Here is a 19,219-nt window from a genome sequence, read left to right as displayed (position 1 = left end):
TTATAGTTGAAACATGAAGACAATCACACAAGTACATAATCATAATGATATATAAATAAGAGATTTTAGTACAGAAAATCTGAATTACATTGGTAAAGAAAGGGGTTGGGGAGATGGCTCAGTAGAATAAGCGCTTCCCTGATAAGCGCAAGGGCCTGAGTTCAATCCCTGGTTCCACAATAAATACATATATACATACATACATACATACATACATACATACATAAAATTGGTAAAGAAGTATGGAGAGGAAAAGGTGGCAGATCAGACTCAACTTTGCGAGTATTATTTATACTGAAACTGAAGAATAATAAGGAATTAATGAGGCAGAACTCTGGAAGTATGCTATACTAGTGATTGTAGTATATACCCCATAAACACCTCTGTTTTGAGAAAGTTTAATAGCGATGGATAACTTCTTAAATGCTGATATGATCTAAAAAGCAGAGAAGAGGAGATGAGATGAAGCTCACAAAGTAGACAGGGATTAGCCATGTTTTGTATTTTATTTTGAGAAAACAGCCAAAGGAAATTTCTGATCTGATTTTCTAAAAGATATTCTTGATTATGGGATAGGGTAATCGAAGAGTGAAAGTTAAGAGAAGTGATAAAATACTAATGCTATGATCCATGTAGGAAGTAACAATGCTTTTGCATGCCTGTAACCCTAGCTCTTCCTCCTGTCTCTGAGGCTGACACAGGAGGATCACTGTGAGTTCATAGCCAACCTGAACTACAAAGTGAAAATTTATCTCAAAGAAACACAAAACAAAACAAAAAAGAAAAGAAAAAAGAGGCCAGAGGAATTTACTAGACTCACATACCCCTATATCTATGCCATTGACCCTGAGATTATTTATATTAACTTGAAACTTTAATAGGGTTGGATAAATGTATATGTGCTACTTTATTATCATTAAAAAAATACATACATACTTGTTCCTTTTATTATTATCTAAAGAGTCTCTTTTCTGAAACGTTTTTTTCCTTAGAATTTTAAAGCAAAAAGAATACTACATTTAATCTATGAATCCCTAACTTTCAGAAAACTTAGGGATCACTTGCTGAAGTGAACTCAAAAGGTTGAGATGCAACTAACCAGGCAGCAAGCAATATCCTATGTTTCCTCGTCTGGTACATTTCAAGTCATGAAGTATCAGAGACATAAGGTACAGACATTTCACAAAAGATGATCACAAACACTGGATTTTTGAAACCATGACAGGGTATACTGGCTATATACTACATTCTCCTATTTTTATACAGTTTTATCCCTACATAATCAAAACCAATGTAGAGGGGCCAGGGAGATAGCTCAGTAGAATAAGTGCTTGCCTGACAAGCGCAGGGTCCTGAGTTCAATCCCTGGTACCGAAAAAAAAAAAAAAAACAATGTACACACACATGCACACAAACACCAATGCATGCAAGCATACACCCACACACGCATGCACATACACACTCACACACACTCACTCTCTCTATACATATACATTTATATTTATATAAATACAGATATAAGAACTGTATATATGTATTAGCTCCCTTACAAAAGTAAATCATCCTTAAACAATTTTAAAGTATGAGGAGAGCCTTTCTCCCAGTCTCTGACACTAAAAATCCATCCTTCCTCCAGAGGGAAAATGAAACTCACCTTATTGATTTATCTGAGAAAAGGAACTGAGCACACTCCAGAGTTTAAGCTTTCTGGATTCCTTTCCTTAAGATATAACTGCCCACTCACAGGATATATTCTGATACATACAGTAAACTTAGCTGGCTGAAAAAAACTTAGCATAACAGAGAAAGCATAAGAAAAACAGGAAAAAGAAAAAAAACGTAAGAACTAAAATGCATATCCAAAGACAACAAAACATTTGTATCTAAAACAAGACCAAGGTGCAGTTTAACAAAAAACACTGAAAGAGCAAAAAAATTGTTAGAAATTAAAGATAGCAGAAATACAAAATTGTATAGAAGAGCTGAAAGGGATGCTCCCAATGAAAGAAGAATTCTTGAAAAGAAAATGAGAGGATTGATCAAGCTAAACCGTAAAAAATCCAGAAAGACAACATAGAAAAATGGAAGCGGAAGAAAACTAATATGCAAAAATGCAAAAGACACATCCATTAGTGTCAGTATCCTGGAAACAAAGGACAGATTGTACTGAAAGTGAAAAAGGTCACACTAAAACAATATTTAGTAACCACAACAGCATCATACTTCTTAATATATTATGTAACATTAGCGGAAAAAATGGAATAATATCTTTAAAATTCTGCAAGTTTATCTATGATAAAGGCTTTCAGCCAGCCAAATTAACAATCAAATCTATGTGGAAAATAAAGATTTTCTAGGTTTTAAAAATATTTCCTCCCATAAACTACTGAGAAGTGTACTATACCAAAACAGTAAAAACAACAGGAGGGTTAATTAAGTTAGAAGGAAGACAACAAAAATTCCCACAGACAGCTAATTACTATATATAATTAGGCATATAAACTGAAGTCTTCCCAAAAGATGTCAGAAAACAAAAAATATTTCTTACCTTTGTTGGTGTTAGTGTCATTTATTATTTTTCTCTGTTTTGTTTATCTTTTTGGTGCTTCTGTTTGGGAGCTTTTGTTTGTTTTGTTTTGTTTTTATTTTTCTTTTTCTTTATAAAGACAAAGTCTCTCTGTTTAGTCCACACCAGATGTGAACTTAACTATGTACCCCAAGTTAGCCTCAAACTTCCTGACTCAGCCTCCTACGTGCTATCACAGGCATATGCCTCCTCACCCAGCTCTTCTCTTTACAATCACATTACGTTGCTACGATTTCAAAATTTCTTCTTATAATTAAAAGTTTTCTGTAAGCCTCATGATTTTAAAAATTTATAAGCCCTAAATCTAAGATTCAAATTCAAATCAGAGATGCAAAAAGGCATCTGTAACTGACATCACAGAAATACAAAGAATCATTAAAGAATTGTGATTAACTATACACTGATAAATTTTATAATTTAAGAGAAATGGACAATTCCCTGTATGTATACTTTACCAAAACTGAATCATGAAGAAATGGAAATCTCAAACTTATTAATAACCAATGAGAATTAATAAACAGTGAGAATCCGTAATAAGTGCTGCATCAAAGAAAAACCCAGAACCAGGCAGCTTTACTACTGAGCTCTACTAAAAAACTGACAATGAGTCTTTTAAAACTGTTTCCAAAAAACTGAAAAGGGAGAAATCCTGTCAGACACATTCCTCAAGCACAGCATTACTCTTACACCAAAACCAAACATGGACACAACAAATAAGAAACCACTGTCTTTGACAACAATGGACGCAAAAAAAGTGCTCCACAAATTATTAGTGAACCAAATTCAAGAGCCCCTTTTAAAAAAAAAAAAATTATTCAACATGACCCAGGGGGATTCATCTCAAGAATGTACAATGGTTCAATATATTCAAATCAATATGAATAATACATATACCACATCAACAGAGTAAAGGACAAAAAGGAGTCGTCCCGAAAGGGAAAAAAAAGATAGTGGGTAAAATACAATGTCCCTTCATAAAAAAATATTAAACAAATTATATACAGAAAGAATATATCTCAAAATAGTATAGGCCACTTATATAATAAGCCAACAGCTAACATTATAATAAACTAAACATGGAAAAGCTCAAAGGTTTCCAAGATCTGGAAATGACAAAATGTCCACTTTTATCACATTTATTCAACAGAGTACTAAAAGTCTTAGCCATAGCAATCAGGCAAGAGAAAAAAAATGGGAATACAAACTGGAAAAGAACAAATCAAACTATCACTGTCTGTATATGAAATGATCTTACAGAAAACTCCTAAAATTCCAACAAAAAACTACCATAATATATGAATCCAGAAAGGTTGCAGGAAAAGAAAATCAACATATGTAAGTCAGTAGTATTGCTATACACCAAGTAAATGCTCTCTGAGTGAAATCGAGGAAGCAATCCTATTTACAAGAGCTACAGAAAATGGTAATAAAACACCTAGGAATAAATTTAATCAAAGAGGGAAAAGGACCTCTATGATAAAAGCTATAAAACATTAATGAAAGAAATTAGAGGATATAAAAATGTAAAAATATCCAGTCTTTCTACAACAAAAAGATCAATACTGTTAAAACAGTCTTAGTATCCAAAGCAATCTATGGATGTGATTCAATCCTTATCAAAATATCAATGTTACACTTAAAAGAACTATGAAAAAAACCTACAATTTTTATGGAACAATAACAAAAGCTAAACACCCAAAGCAATCTTGAATAAACAGAATGAAGCAGAAGGTTATAGAATCTAACTTCAAAATATACTTTAAGGCTATAGAAAAAAACAGCATGGTACATTATCATTAAAAATACACATAGAAACCAATCAAACAGGACAGCCTCAACATGAATTCACCCTCTCCAGCCAGCTGAATTTTTATAAAGATACAAAGAATATACGAAGGAGAAAGTAAAGACTTCTGAGCTAGGCATGATGGTGAACACCTATAATCCCAAAACTCACAAGGATGAGGCAGCAAGATTGCCATAAATTCAAGGACACTGGATACTACACAGTAAGTTCAAGCCCAAATTTAATTACCTAGTGAAACACTGTCTCAAAACAGACAACAAAGCAAAAAACAAAACAAAACAAAACAAAAATTCAAAATAGAACTGGAAAGAACTGGGTATCCATAGATAGAATGAAACTCAACCTCTCTCACTACTTACAAAACTTAGTTCAAAATGGATTAAAAACTTAAATGTAAAATCTGAAAAAATGCTTGAATTCAAGCACCTACAATATTTAAATGACAATGGAATGCCCTTCTCTGACAAAACTAACCAAAAAAGTGGGACAGAAATTAGCAACGCTTTTGCATCTGTACATTCAAAATAGGATAGATATACAGCTCCATTCTCTTAATTCAATGAATAGAGAGATTTGTTATAATAGTGTTTGAGACAGGATATCATGTCTGCATCTTGTACATAACCACTAAGACAACAATATGCAATGTATTAATTATTGAAAATGTGCCGGTAATCGGTTGTGAAACTGTCTCATTGATATTTGTTTCTCAATAAAAGTATTTTTAAAAAACCTGAAAAAAATGAAAGTTCTATGGAATAGGTGAGCATTTTTTTGGACGAGACCTCAAAAGCATGAGAAAAAAGACCAAACAGACAAGTAATATCAACTCAAAATAAAAACACTTCTCAACAATAAAGGAAAAAATCAACAGACTGAAGGGACATACAGGATAGGAGATAGTATCTATAAACCATATGTGTGACAAGTTAATACATAAAGAACTCTAAAAAATACTGAACGAAGAGGCCAGATGTGGTGCATGCCTGTAATCTCAGCAATCAGGAGGCTGAGGCAGGAAGATCACTAGGAGTTCCAGACTAGCCTGAGCTAACTAGTAAGTTTAAGATCAGCCTGAATTACAGAGTAAGACTGTCTCAAAACGAAGGGGGAAAAAAGATGAATGAATAAAGAAAATGTGGTACATGTACACAATGGAATACTATTCAGCCATATAAAAAGAACGGAATCCCATCATTTGTCAAACATAGAGGGAACTGGAAATCATTATGCTAAGTGAAATAAACTGGCTACAGAAAGAGTACCAGATTATCTCACTCATGTGAAGTCTGAAAAAGCTCATCTCATGGAATTTGGAGCAGAATTGTGGTTCATTAGAGGCTGAAAACAAATATAGAGAAAGGAAGGTAAAATGATTAATACATACTAAGCTGAACTGAGAGAGAAGGTAGTTACTTCATAGAGTAACTACCGATGGCACCCCCTATACACACTATATATTTCAAAAAAATAGAATAAGGATTTGGATGCTTTCACCATAAAGTAATAAATACATGAAAAGACAGATATATGTAACAGGATTACACAACGCATATAAAATGTCACAAAGAACCCAACTAATATACATAGAATACTTACACATATATCACAATAAACCTTGTAAGACTGACTTCCTTTTTCTTCATCCTTTCTTAATAAGAGTAGTATCAATGACATAATAGTTTCTCTACTATTACCACCACTGTCCTATCTTCCTCCAACCTTAGGAAAACTACAAGAATTCCTGGAACTATAACTAATGATCATGAATGATTTATGACAATCTAAATATAAACCAGAGCTCCCTAAAATCCAACTTAACCAAATGCAGCCTGATTTTTTTTAAAAATTAAGTCTGTAGAAAACTGATTGTCTCCTTCCGCCACATTAACCTTTTTGTCAGGGATGATTTTTATAATGTATTGGTATGCCATACAAGTAAACAGTTCTTTCAAATATTACATTAGATCCAAATCATATGTGATCTTTGCCTCTTCTGATATTTGTAGATCAAAATGTAACCTCTGAATTTACAAAATTGAATACACTTACAATAACATGATAGGTACACTGCCTGAAAAACTCTACAACACTAATACTGACATATCAGGCTCTTGGTGAGATTACTCAAGAACCGTACACAGCACAGGAATCTGGTTCAGTGGCACAGTACTTGTATACTACTCATAAGGCTGTGTTTGACACACAGCACCACAAAAACAAAATCAAAAGATAATAATTATAGGGCATGCCAAATAGCTCAGTGGATTAAAGTGCCTGCTTAGGCAGACGCAGCAGCTGGTGTTCCATCCCTGGAGTGCCATGCTGCCCCCCACCCCAGGGTGTGAACCTGGGCATGGTGGCGCGTGCCTGTAATCCCAACTCTTGGGAGGCTAAACACAGGCAGATCAGTATGAGTCCGATCTACGTAATGAGACCTTGCAGACCATGTGCTAAAATACAAATACAAATAATAATAATAATAATAATAATAATAATAATAATAGAGAAAGCAAGAAATGTAACTTATCTACTTAGATTTTATTTTCAATCTAACAGTTCTGTTAATTATCCATTTACAGGTTCTTATCATTATAACCACTATGTCTAGGTTTTAAATAATTTTTAAACAGTATTCTTAATAAAATAACTAAACCTAAAATTGTAATAACTGTCCCAAATAAGGTTAACAGCTGCCCTAGGAGAAACTAAGACACCTAATCACCTGCTTTAAGAGAAAGGTTTTTAGTATAATACAATTACAGATACTTACCTCGACAATATTCCATTAAAATAAGCACTTCCCATACATTATCACTAATTGAATTAACAGCACAGTCTAAATAACCCACGATGTTTTTGTGACCAGACAGCTCTTTCTGTAAAAAGAAACAAAACATTTTAAACAGTAAAATATGTAATGTAAACCTGTATCACTAGCAATGGCTTAAAACCTTAATTAATTTCTAAGAATTTGAGTATGAAATCTGATATAGTTCAACCAGTCAAAGGCTTCAATGCTTTCAATGCAAAATTTAACTACATATGAATGTCATTTTCTTATTTCTTAATATTTATGTAAGTTTTCTAATTAAAAATGTTTTCAAATTCATATTTAAAATGGAAAAGTGGTCCAATAAATAAATAAAATGGTCCACTCAAGTCTCCCAAAGCAAAAGTAGTTAAATGATTCTCTGAGATGCAAAACTATACTATAATTTATTTATATCTTTGGGTTTTGTTTTTTTTTTAACTTTGTCTTGTTTTTTTTGACACAGGATCTCGCTATGTAGTTTAGGTTGGCCTTGAAATCATGTAGCTCAAGCTGGCCTCAAACTCATGGCAATCCTCTTATCTCCCTAGTGCTGTACCTTATCAGGAATTAAGTAGTAATGAAGTAACAAGTCTACTAGTACTGTTTTTCCTGTAATACACTGCAATTTATATGTAGCTATTAATGAATATATGGATACATGTACTTTTTACCTAAAAATCAACTAAACTGGTAAAAGAAAACCACATATAATACCAATAATATGAACGCAAGGAAATAACATAGCAAATTGAACAATTTGTTTCTAGTACAAGATAATCATCAGCAAATTCAATACTCGCACAAGATATGAGGTTACAAACAGGGCTAGGCTGGACTCAATGAAGCACACCTGCAACCCCAGTTACCTCAGGATGCTGAGACAAGATGATCACAAGTTTGAGGACAGCTTAGACAACTTAGAAAAACATTATCTCACAATAAAAAATAAAAGGACTTGGAATGTAACTCAGTTGTAGAATGCTTGCCTAGTATTCTCACGATCAGACTAGATACACATGGAAACTGAATACTATGTTTAATGAGTTTACCATTATCATGAATAAATATAACTGTGCTATCCAATTTGAAATAAGGAGTAATGATCACTGACCATGTAAAAAGTTTATAAATAAGTTAAACATAGTGGCATGTGGGTCATCAAAAATAGCTGGAAGATCACCACTCTAAAGGGCTTGTTATGGTTTGTGTCTAGTTGTCCCCCCAAAGCCTCATGCAGTCATGGGGCAGACTTCTAGTGTTTGTGATTAACTCATAATCCAAGGCTTGGATTATGGGTGTGAGTACCAGTGAGATTATAGGTGTGAGTACTATGCCCCACCTGAGGCAGATAAGGAAGGGAAAGACTTCTTCTCTGTAGCCATTGTTGCTGTTACTCCTCCCTTTTGCTGTTTGTCACCACCATGAAAGGTTTCTCTCTGCCATATTCTATCTGCCTTGGAGCCAGTTGAGTATGGACAGAAACCTTCAGTAACTGTGAACTAAATTAACCTTTCTTTCCTTCATTTTGGGTATTGGGTATTTGTCTCAGCAATGAGAGAAAAGTAACTGAGACAGAGCTAATGTCCTAAAATATCAGTGTTCAGAAGTATAAGATTTTGGGGGCCGGGGAGATGGCTCAGTGGAATAAGTGCTTTCCTGGCAAGCGCAATGGTCTGAGTTCAATCCCTGGTTCCCCCCCCCAAAAAAAGTATAAAATTTGGGTGCCACTGCTACTGTATTTTACATACCTCAAAATTACACAAATTCTATTGAAAGGAAGAATTATGACATAATATACAGTATCTGAGATCCAGTTAGACAATATAGATCTAAGCTTCACCATTATGGTGGGGGAAATCTTTCTCATCTTTTTGGTTAATATATCTTTAAAAGGCCTAAAAGCCTAATCACCTCTAACCTAATAACAAGGACAATAAAAGCCAATTTTAGAAAAGTCAGATTGTTTAAAAGTACTTATCTTCAAACAAAATGTATGTTACTAAAGAAACATACAAATAAAAAATTGCCATTAGCAGTTAGATAAGTAGGTCTGACATTAACAGAAAGTACTGGCAAACATCAAAAAAAAAAAAAAAATTACTGACAAGAAAATAAAATGCTCCACTTACTGTGAAAAAGTTTGCTAGTTCCTCAAAAATAAACACAGAATTACCATATGATCTAGGAAGTACATTCCTAAATATATATCCAAAGAACTAAACTAGGTACTCAAACAAATGCAGATAAACACATTCATAATAGTATTCACAACTCTCAAAACAGAAATAACTCCAATGTCCATTAAGTAGCTAACAAATTAGAATAAATACCTCATTATAAATGCCTCATTATAAATTGGCTGTACTTCATCTTAAGTATGACTATAAGAAATGTATTTGGCTGTTTAAAGCCAAAGCTCTTAATTTTCATTTCATGGACACTGTTGGGCAATGTACAGTGTACAGTGTGCATACCTGTTTGCTCTAGAGCACTGCTTCCAGATTTAAAAGATGCTGTGAATTATCATCATATTTGCTATTTCCTGAAACAGTGTGGCACTAAAGAATTTCCAGACAAAAATTTTCCAACTTAATGAACTTCAAAGGTTTTCTAAATATGTATAAGCTCAATTTGTCTAAAAATATTACTCTTTACTTACCATAATTGTAATTTCCCTTTTACAAATGTTGAGGTCTGACATGTTATTTACATACATTCGCTTCAATGCACATCGGATTCCACCATGAGTCCGCACTAGGAAAACTGTGGAGAATCCACCTAGAACAAACACAGATTAATTTTTAAAAGTCAAACTATTTTCAAAATCAAGTAATATTTTGGAACTTACTATCAGAGAAAAATAAACAGGACTGTACTCAGAAAAAAAAGTACAGAAAGCAACTAATCAATTGAAAGCCAAACACTGGCTTCCTGTTTCAATCATAAAGCAGCAATTACAGGATACTTCTCAAATGAGCATGCCTTCTAGTACAAGCCAACACACTAAAATCTCGTTTTTGTGCAGGAATCATTTGTTGCTATAAAATATACACCAAAAAAATCACTACATTGCCTACCCTTCCTACTGTCCATTTTGTGATAACAAAACAATTTATTTAATATGAGACCTGATAGCTGGATCTCTCCCACAGATCCAGGAGATCAATCAACATTGTTTTTTTTTGTTTTGTTTGGGTTTTTTTGTTGTTTGTTTTTTTAGGAACCAGAGATTGAACTCAGGCCCTTGTACTAGCCAGGGAAGCGCTTATTCCACTGAGCCATCTCCCCGTCTCCTCAACGTTGCTTTGAGCCAATCTTGGGAATCTTATTTCCCCTTATCGTTAACTGATTTACTACTAACTACATAACCAGTTCTGACTAATGTGACCTAAGATGAAGTCTACTGGGAATGCTGGTAAAGATTATTCCACCCAGATAAAAGGATGTAATAACTAAGACCTGCTCTTCCTTTCTGCTTCTGGACTTTATTGTATAACAATTTATGGTGCTTAGACATGCTGCAGCCAACCTATGGATATACTGAGCAACCTAGAACACTGACAGTTGAACTAATGAACAAATAACCTTCTTCCAGAATTCATGTTAAATGCAAATGAGCCCATTAATTGGTCATTCTATGAACTTCACCTGAGAAAGCATCTTACCTAAAATATCACAGCTAGGTAAGTATTGAAGAGAACAATTTTTTGTTACATCTACAAACACAGATTTTAGGACAGGGAGATGGCTTAGTAGAATAAGTGCTTGCCTGGTAAGCATAAGGGAATGAGTTCAATCCCTGGTTCCACAAAAAAATAAATAAATAAATAAAAACACAGATTTCTATCTAAGTTTTCAAAATTCAACTTGGAATAGAATCTATTATAGCTTTCCCCCCCACCCCACCCCCAGACAAGGGCTTGACACGTACTTCAAGCTGGGTTTGAATTCACAATGTGGCACAGGCTGGCCTCAAACTTGCAGTGAACCTCCTACCTCAGCCTCTTCAGTGCTGGGAATACAGGCATACACCACCACATCCAGCCAATGGTGGATAACTTTAATTAATTTATAGTCTTCATAAGGCAGCATTCTGAGCATTAAATCACCTGAACTCTAGTTCAGTACAAAGCAAAAGAAAACTAAACTACTACGGATTTTAAAAAAGAAAAAAACAGCTCCTAGGATTCTCCACATCACAACATATTCACTCCAGATTTTCCATGTCCTAAAATTTCAGCCAAAAGAAAATATAAATTCCTACCTGTAGCATGACAAAAGAAAAAAATTCCTATCTGTTACAGTGAAAAAGACTATTTCAAAATCATTGGTTTTTTTTCAATAATTTTACTGAGAAACAAATAGCAATGAGACAGTTTCAAAAATACATTGCATATTGTTGTCTTTGTGGTTATTCATTGTACAGATGCAGATATGATATCCTGTTTACAAGCCCTATTAGAACAAATATTTCTATTCATTAAATTAAGAGACTGTAGCTGTATATCTATCCTAATCATTTTGACAATACAAATACAAAAGGGTCGTTCATTTGTATCCCCTTCTTTTTAGTTTTGTCAGAGAAAGGTATTCCACTGCCATTTAAATATTATAGGTGCATGAATTCAGCAAAATATTCCAATATAGTCCAGTAGTCCATAATAGTAGTGGGTTTTCCATACAATTGGCACTATCAGAAGTTGCTGACGAGCCTTTTACAGCTCAGCATATTAATATAAGAAGTGAGCATTAAGTGACTTAATGCTCAGGATGCTGCCTTCATTTTTATACTTTTCTGCTGTATGGTTAAGACCAAGATAAAGCAGGACCTATATAACAAGCAATGTAGCTTTTCTATCTGATAAGGTCATTCAAATCCCCTCAGGATTTATCCTGAAACCCTGTACCGTACTTTGTAGATCCTTTGTCAGTGTCAGCCATGTGGGTGAGTCATGGCCATTGCTTGACCAATGTGCTCTCTGTGAAAGCCTGAGAGAGTGTCTTCTCCCCATGTGACTCTCCTTAGGCACACGCTACATCATTGATCACTTTCCTCTGTGGCCCCAAACCTTCTTGATCAGAAAATTTGGGACACAACAGACGTTACAGTCAGGTTCTCCTATGTTCTGAGTCCTCACTATCAAAATCATTGTTTTGAAATGATCAACAGAAGAACTAGAATAGGTTTTGGTCCTTTTCATTAACAGGAGATAGCACAGAGTAAGAGACTTTCAGACAAGAAGCAATGCTGGATATATAGTAGTTTCCTCTTAACCAGTTTCACTTCTCATGCTTTCAATTATGTTTAGCAAACTGTGGTCCCAAATATCAAACAGAAAACTCCATGTAATTCTTAAGCTTTTATCACACACCATTCTAATAAGAGTGATGAATCTCACTGTCCCCTCCACCCAAGCACAGGGTGCGAATTATCCCTTCTTCCAGCATAGTCACACTGCTATCAGTTAACCAGCCAACTTGGTTAGCAGATCAACAGCAGAAATATTTGTGTAAAAGCAGCTCTTATTTTCTTACTTAAGAACAGCTCGAAAGAGAAAGGGCAGATGCAAGGAAACCTCAGGGCATAAAACATGGAAGGGCAGATATATTCTGCTACTAGGGCACAGAGGGAAACATGGAAACACGGAAACGCACGCGCGCACACACAATTTAGTACTGTCCTCAGTTTCATGCACTCCCTAAGGGTCTTGAATATATTCCCCATGCATAAGTCAGGGTACTGTAAATGTAAGTGGGAACAAAGTATTTTTTGCTGAATAAACTGACCAATGAAAGAAAATCTGCTGGGGTTTTTTCCTGAGAATAAGCACGGGAACAGAGGAGGAAGGTCTTTGAAGTAAATCAGTGAAATAAATACTAACTCCCATCATTACTAATTATGTGACCACAAACGTAAGTTTCTGAACCCTGATTTTCTAACACATTCAGCATAGGTAATATGATCTCTAATAGGTATCTCCCTTCCTCCCTCTGTGGCCCAGCCCTCTCTGAATGCCTATAATATTCCTACCTAGCTTAGCAGTTTATAATAATTTTAGTGAAAGCTATTCTTTTAAACACAATATCCAAAGAAAAATGCAATTGTGTATCAGCCCATTCATAGAGGAAATACTGCAATTTTTACTACTTTTATTATGGTGCTATTATGAATACTGCTATATCTTAAAAGGTTGGATTTAGAACACAAATTCTAAAGACTACGAAGAAAGGAAATAAATACATGGCTTGGTAAGATAATATAAACACAGTGATATATAAGGAAACTATTTTTCCTGCTTAAATATGCCCATATTGAAGAAATCTATACCTGGACTGAGGATGTAGCTCAGCAGCACAGTACCTGCCTGGCAAATGTGAGGCTGTTCCTGATACCAAAAAACAAAAAACAAAAGGGGGGGGCTTATAAGAAATATTTCCCTAACTGATATTTCAAACCCAAAATCAACTTTATATAATAATAGTTAATTTTACAGATTTGAAATTCAAGGTTATTTTAACATACCTCACTGCTATGATCTCTTTCAAGTTTGTGTTTAAAAGAACAGCTTTCACTAGAATTATTATAAACTGCTAAACTAGGTAGGAATATTATAGGCAATCAGAGAGGGCTGGACCACAGGAGGAGGAAGGGAATAATAATAATTTTAGTGAAATAATAATTTTAGTGAAAATAATAATTTTAGTGAAAGCTATTCTTTTAAACACAAACTTGAAACAGATCATAGAAGGTATGTTTAAAAAAATAATTATTCTTATCTTGATGTTAAAATAACTCTGAATTTCCAAACTAATTCTTCATCAACTCAGCCTCTAACAAGTTAGCAATTATATTTCCTTTACACCGTATTTGGAGGTTCCGGTATCCTTTTCTATATCAGAACCATTCAAAATAATGTCTAAATAAACACCTCCACTGTATAGTTTAGGGAGCAATGTCCTAGTAGTATATTATGCTTAAAAACTATTATTACTGTGATTCTATTATCATAAGGTAAGAAAAAATACATGGTACACATCTCTAATCCCAGATGCTTGGAAGGCTAAAACAGGAGGATCACAAGTTTGAGAACAGCCTGGGCAATTTAATGACACTTTGCCTCAAAATATAATTTTTTAAAAAAAGAAGCTGGGAATGAAGCTCAGAAGTACACCACCTGCCTTGCACACACAAGCCCTAGTTCAGTTGCCAGGACCAGAAAACAAAACAAATACAGAGCTGACCTTCTGTCTACAGTTCCTGACACAGATTTTATAAAAAAGTGGAACTTAAACTAAGACTTACCAGTTTTATTCTATGAATTGATTCATCAGGGCTCAACAAAGCTTCAGAATAAGGGGTAGTCACCAGACAAAAACAACTAGAAGGGTAGAATTTTCAGGCCAATCCCCTCAATCTCTGGGCATGGGAGAGTAAGTATAGGCTGAGTTCAGTCAAATGGTCAATAATCTAAACAATATATAGGAAAGCCTTAATAAAAATTACCAAGTATGGAGGTTCAGAAAGCTTCCTGGTTGGGGAACATAGTGATAGGTTAGGTGAGTGATGTAACTTGACTCCATGAAGACAGAAGCTACTGTACTTGGAACCTTCAAGACCTGGTACCTTTTAGAATAAAATGATAAATACAGCACCTTTCTAAGTTCTGTAAATTATTCTAGCAAATTATCAAAGTTAAAAGAGAGTAAAAGAAAGCTCAAACTTATAATTAAACTAGTGGTGCCTGGGACATGCTGCTGGGCTGACAAAAGAACAGCCTCGTGTGTCTGAGCCGCTTACCCATGGGGCCTGCATTAATTGTAGGTAATTAATATCAGAACTGGATGGAATTTTTGGCACCTAAATGGTGTCAAAGATTGGAATATAATGTCCATATCCAGAAATAATAGTTATGGGTTCATTTTATTTCTCATTAAAATATATGCCATCAAAAAACAATTGTGAAAAAAATTGTAAACCTTTAAATTTAGCATCTTTAGATATTAGAATTACATCAATGCATTGCATAATCTGATTAAATTCTAGTATAAAATAAGCAACTATAACATGTTTGTAGTGAACTACCTGTAAGTTAAAAGATGTGTCACTTGACTCATTAATAATAGGTACTAAGCACAAACATCTTACACATGTCATATATTATCTAACTATAGTATATCTGCGCATAAGCTTCTTCACTGAATAATTCAACTTTGAAATTTTTCATAAATCTGGAAGCAAAAGAATATGAAATAGTATGCTTTTCCCCAGGTGTTTCCTTTTTGGCTATCCAACCTTATCAGTGAAACTGAGAATTACTATTTCATAAAAAAGACAACAGTTGCTGATTATCCACGCTAAAGTTCCCCAAAGGCACCTTAAGTCTCTTGCCACATAGAATGTTTACAGTATCCTAGAGACTTACACACACAACAGCAAAACATGTTTATGAAAGACTAGGCTTTTAGTGGCATTTATACCTATTAAGTTTGCTTTCCTAAGGAGTAGAAGATCAAGAAAGGATAAAGTGACACATGGTCTTTTTTTTTTTTTTTTTTCCTGGAAGTGTGTGTGTGTGTGTGTGTGTGTGTGTATACAAAAACAGTAAAGGGCTGGCCAAATAGCTCAGCAGATTAAAGCATCTGCAAGCAGGCTCATGGGCTGGGGGTTCAATCCCTGGGCCTGCCATGCTGGCCTTGCCCCAGGGGGCAGGCTGAGACTGCAATTGAGACTGGGTGTGGTGGTGCATGCCTGTAATCCCAGCTCTTGGGAGGCTATAAACAGGTAGATAACTTTGAGTCTGATATAGTAATGAGACTCTGAACACCCTGTAGACCCTACCCTAAAAATACAAAAAAAAAAAAAAAAAATACAAAAAAAAAAACAAAAAAATAGAAAGTATCAAGCTGTCATCAACTTTCAGCTTCAACTGCTGCTGAGGAAAACAATGTGATTTGAAACCTATCTTCATGATAAGTGGAACAGGCAGTTATGTGCCTGTTTGCTTTGAGTGAGAGGAAAGTTCTTCCTATCCAAAGATCCCTGCCCCACATTTCGTCAGAATTCCACTGCTTTAGGATAAATGAATGAATCCAAAAGTTTCTTTTAAAAGTGATTACTAACTTAAATTCTTTCAAAAGTTACCCTACGAGCAAGCACTACCTAGTACAAGGCAATATGCTATATTATGTATTCTAACATCATGTAGCACTTACCTTTATTTACCTTGTTCTCACTTTATGGATGAGGAAAAACTAAACACTGAAAATGAAGGTAAACTGTTTAACACCACATGTTTGTAAGAGCTGGTCAAAAGTTATTTCCCTTACAAATCTCATGTTCTAATGATTTTTATACCCCACACCAATCCTTCTTAGCAATATGCCAGAAGAAGTCTAAGAGCACTGTATAATTACAATTAGGATGTGGGAATAAACAAATTGAGGAACAATGGGAAATTGGTGTAATCAAGTGAGAACAACAGAGTTCCAAAATGTTCTTCTTAATAGAACCTCTATAGGCAGCTTTTCTCATGTATAAAAGAAGGCTGTAGGCCCAAACTACATTTGAGACTAAGCAGTGCCTTTAAAAAGTGTGATAACAAAAAACAAAAAGCATTAAATCTGATTCTTCATTCCCTTATTGTTCCTTAAATTTCCTATATATTACACAAATTCTGAAAACAGAATTTCATTTATCATGTAAATCATCTTTAATTATATGACAGACTATAATCTTTTGATTCCACCCTAGGAAAAAAATACTTTAAATGTGCCCATTAAGTATTATTACTTCAAATATAGGTTAACTCTTTGGAGAATACTTGTCTCCTACAGTTAAACTGAAGTAACTCTTTAGCTTCACTAGAAGCCCCCTCCCCCAAGTTTAGGATTACTTTTATTTAAAAAATAAAAGAAGCAGAACTTGAAGGGCAGGTGGTAACTGAATACGACAGTAAGTAGAAAAAGTTCACGCAAGATGCAGAGAATAAAACATGCAAAGGGATGAGTAATTTACACTACCAGAATACCCATTCTAAGACAAAGAAATATCATTTATTCACTCATTCATTCAACAAATACATATTAAATGCTCATAATGTGCTAAGCATTTAATTTGGGGAGAAGGAGCAAAACTAATTACAAGCAAATCAGAGAACAACTATTGTGAGCTTTTATTCTAGAATTATTGAAGATAAGTAAAAAGTATGCTAAACAGAACACAGTGCTAAGTCTTTAGAAGAAAAAAAGAAATTAAAGTGGAAAGGGATGGTGCACTGGAAAACTACTTTGGAGAACATCAGGGTAGGCTGAAATATTTAACCTAGATGCATTGGGGGAAACAGGTGAATTTGAGTAAAGAAGAGAGGACAGTGTATGTGTGAACTACGTAGACACTGAGACAAGTACATTCCAGACAGAACAGAAAATGTAAAGGCCCTAAAGCCAGTAAGTGATTAAATAAGTTTAAGAAATAACAAAGGAAGGAGAAAGCCTGGAGCAGAATGAATAAGGTGGAATAAAGTAGGACAAGAGGTCAAGGAGTTAAAAGGAAGCCAGATCATTCAGTTTCTGATTGTGAAAAAGGATAAAGGCTTTCATTTTTACTCCAAGGAAGATAAGCTACAGGTACTTTCTTAACAAACAAGTGACAGGCTTAGACTCAGTTATTTTAAAGTGACCACTATATGAAGAACAGAGTAAAGACCAGCAAGGTCAGAAGCTTGATAAACGAGTAGGAGGTTAGTGCAATAAAACTGTTCAAAGATAGTGGGTTTTTTTTTAAAAAAAAGACCAAAACAGTGCAAATTAGTAAGAAATCAAAGAATTTCAGATTATCTTACAGGCGGAACTAAAAGAATTTCTTAACAAACTGCAAGTGAGATAGGAGAAAAAAGTAAAAAATGACTTCAAGGGTCTCTGGACTGAGGAACGGAAAGGAAGGAGTTGTCATTAATTGAAATAAAGATGACTGTGTACTATAATAATTTAACCTACGTCTCATAATTCTGCATGTCATGCAAGCAAAGCACAAGTCCTCTTTGTTTGGAGCTATCTTTTCAGTATTATCTATTTTAGATGACACATAGTATCACTTGGGAGCAAAGGGGACATTTGCTGACTTCTCAAGAAAAAGAGTATCTTAAACTGTGCTTTATTTTACTGTGTTTCACAGATAGTGAGTTTTGCACAAATTCAAGGTCTGTAGCAACAATGTGCCCATCAATTTTATCAACACCAGTTTTCCATTAGCTCAGACGATACTATTTTTTAACTAAGATATGACAGGTTGGGGGGGAGGGAGTTAAGACACAGGCTACAGCATACTGGATAGAGTACAGTGTAGTATAAACAAAACTTTTATATGCACTGGGAAAACCAAGTTTGTGCAACTCACGACTATGGTGGTATAGAACTAACCCTGCAATATCTTCAAGATATGCCTATAAAGATAAAGGGTACACTTACTTACTACCTGTAAGAAATTCTAGTTAACTAAACATAGGGTTCCTGCCACATAATGACACCCACTCCACGATAGATTGTTTGGCCTATCCTTGATGCCCTCTGAGAACTTTGATGAGTTGGGCATGGTGGCACACATCTGTAATCTCTACAAAATGCAACTACTGCTGATAATCTGGCTATAACTACTGCTTTGAGTAATAAATCCTTTGCCCCATGTCATCCACCAGCATCCAAGAAACTCTAACAGGCTTCCTTGTTAGCAGGGTAGAATTCAAGCTGGTCACAGTTCTTGACAGATAAGAGAGAAAAGGGCTGGCCAAATAGCTCAGGGGATTAAAGCACCTGCAAGCAGGCACAGGGGCTGGGGTTTCAATCCCCATGATTTACTGTTGAGACTAGGCGTTGGTGGCGCGCATCTGTAATCCTAGCTCTTGGAAGGCTGTAAGTGAGACCCTGAACACCCTGTGGACCCTTCCCTAAAATATGAGACAGAGAGAATGAGAGACAGACAGAGCGGGAAAGAGAAAGAGAGGGAGGGAGGGAG

The 19,219-nt window shown here is 34.9% G+C and overlaps 1 protein-coding gene across 2 annotated transcripts in view; it reads right to left on the bottom strand.

The window, feature by feature from the left end:
• Bmp2k (BMP2 inducible kinase) overlaps positions 1–19,219 on the bottom strand; it is a 126,249-nt gene that overhangs the window by 72,633 nt on the left and 34,397 nt on the right. For both annotated transcript variants that reach the window (XM_004643188.2, XM_023703301.1), the window contains exons 2-3: positions 9,869–9,987; positions 7,168–7,273 (exon numbers count right to left, since the gene is read on the bottom strand). In XM_004643188.2, the coding sequence (XP_004643245.1) occupies positions 7,168–7,273; positions 9,869–9,987 (225 nt within the window). The remainder of the gene's footprint in view (positions 1–7,167; positions 7,274–9,868; positions 9,988–19,219) is intronic.

This window comes from Octodon degus, unplaced genomic scaffold (genome assembly GCF_000260255.1).
Source record: "Octodon degus isolate 3935 unplaced genomic scaffold, OctDeg1.0 scaffold00168, whole genome shotgun sequence".
Classification (NCBI taxonomy): domain Eukaryota; kingdom Metazoa; phylum Chordata; class Mammalia; order Rodentia; family Octodontidae; genus Octodon; species Octodon degus.
The sequence above is the reverse complement of the archived record's forward strand: the minus strand, read 5'-3'. Positions and strand labels throughout refer to the sequence as shown.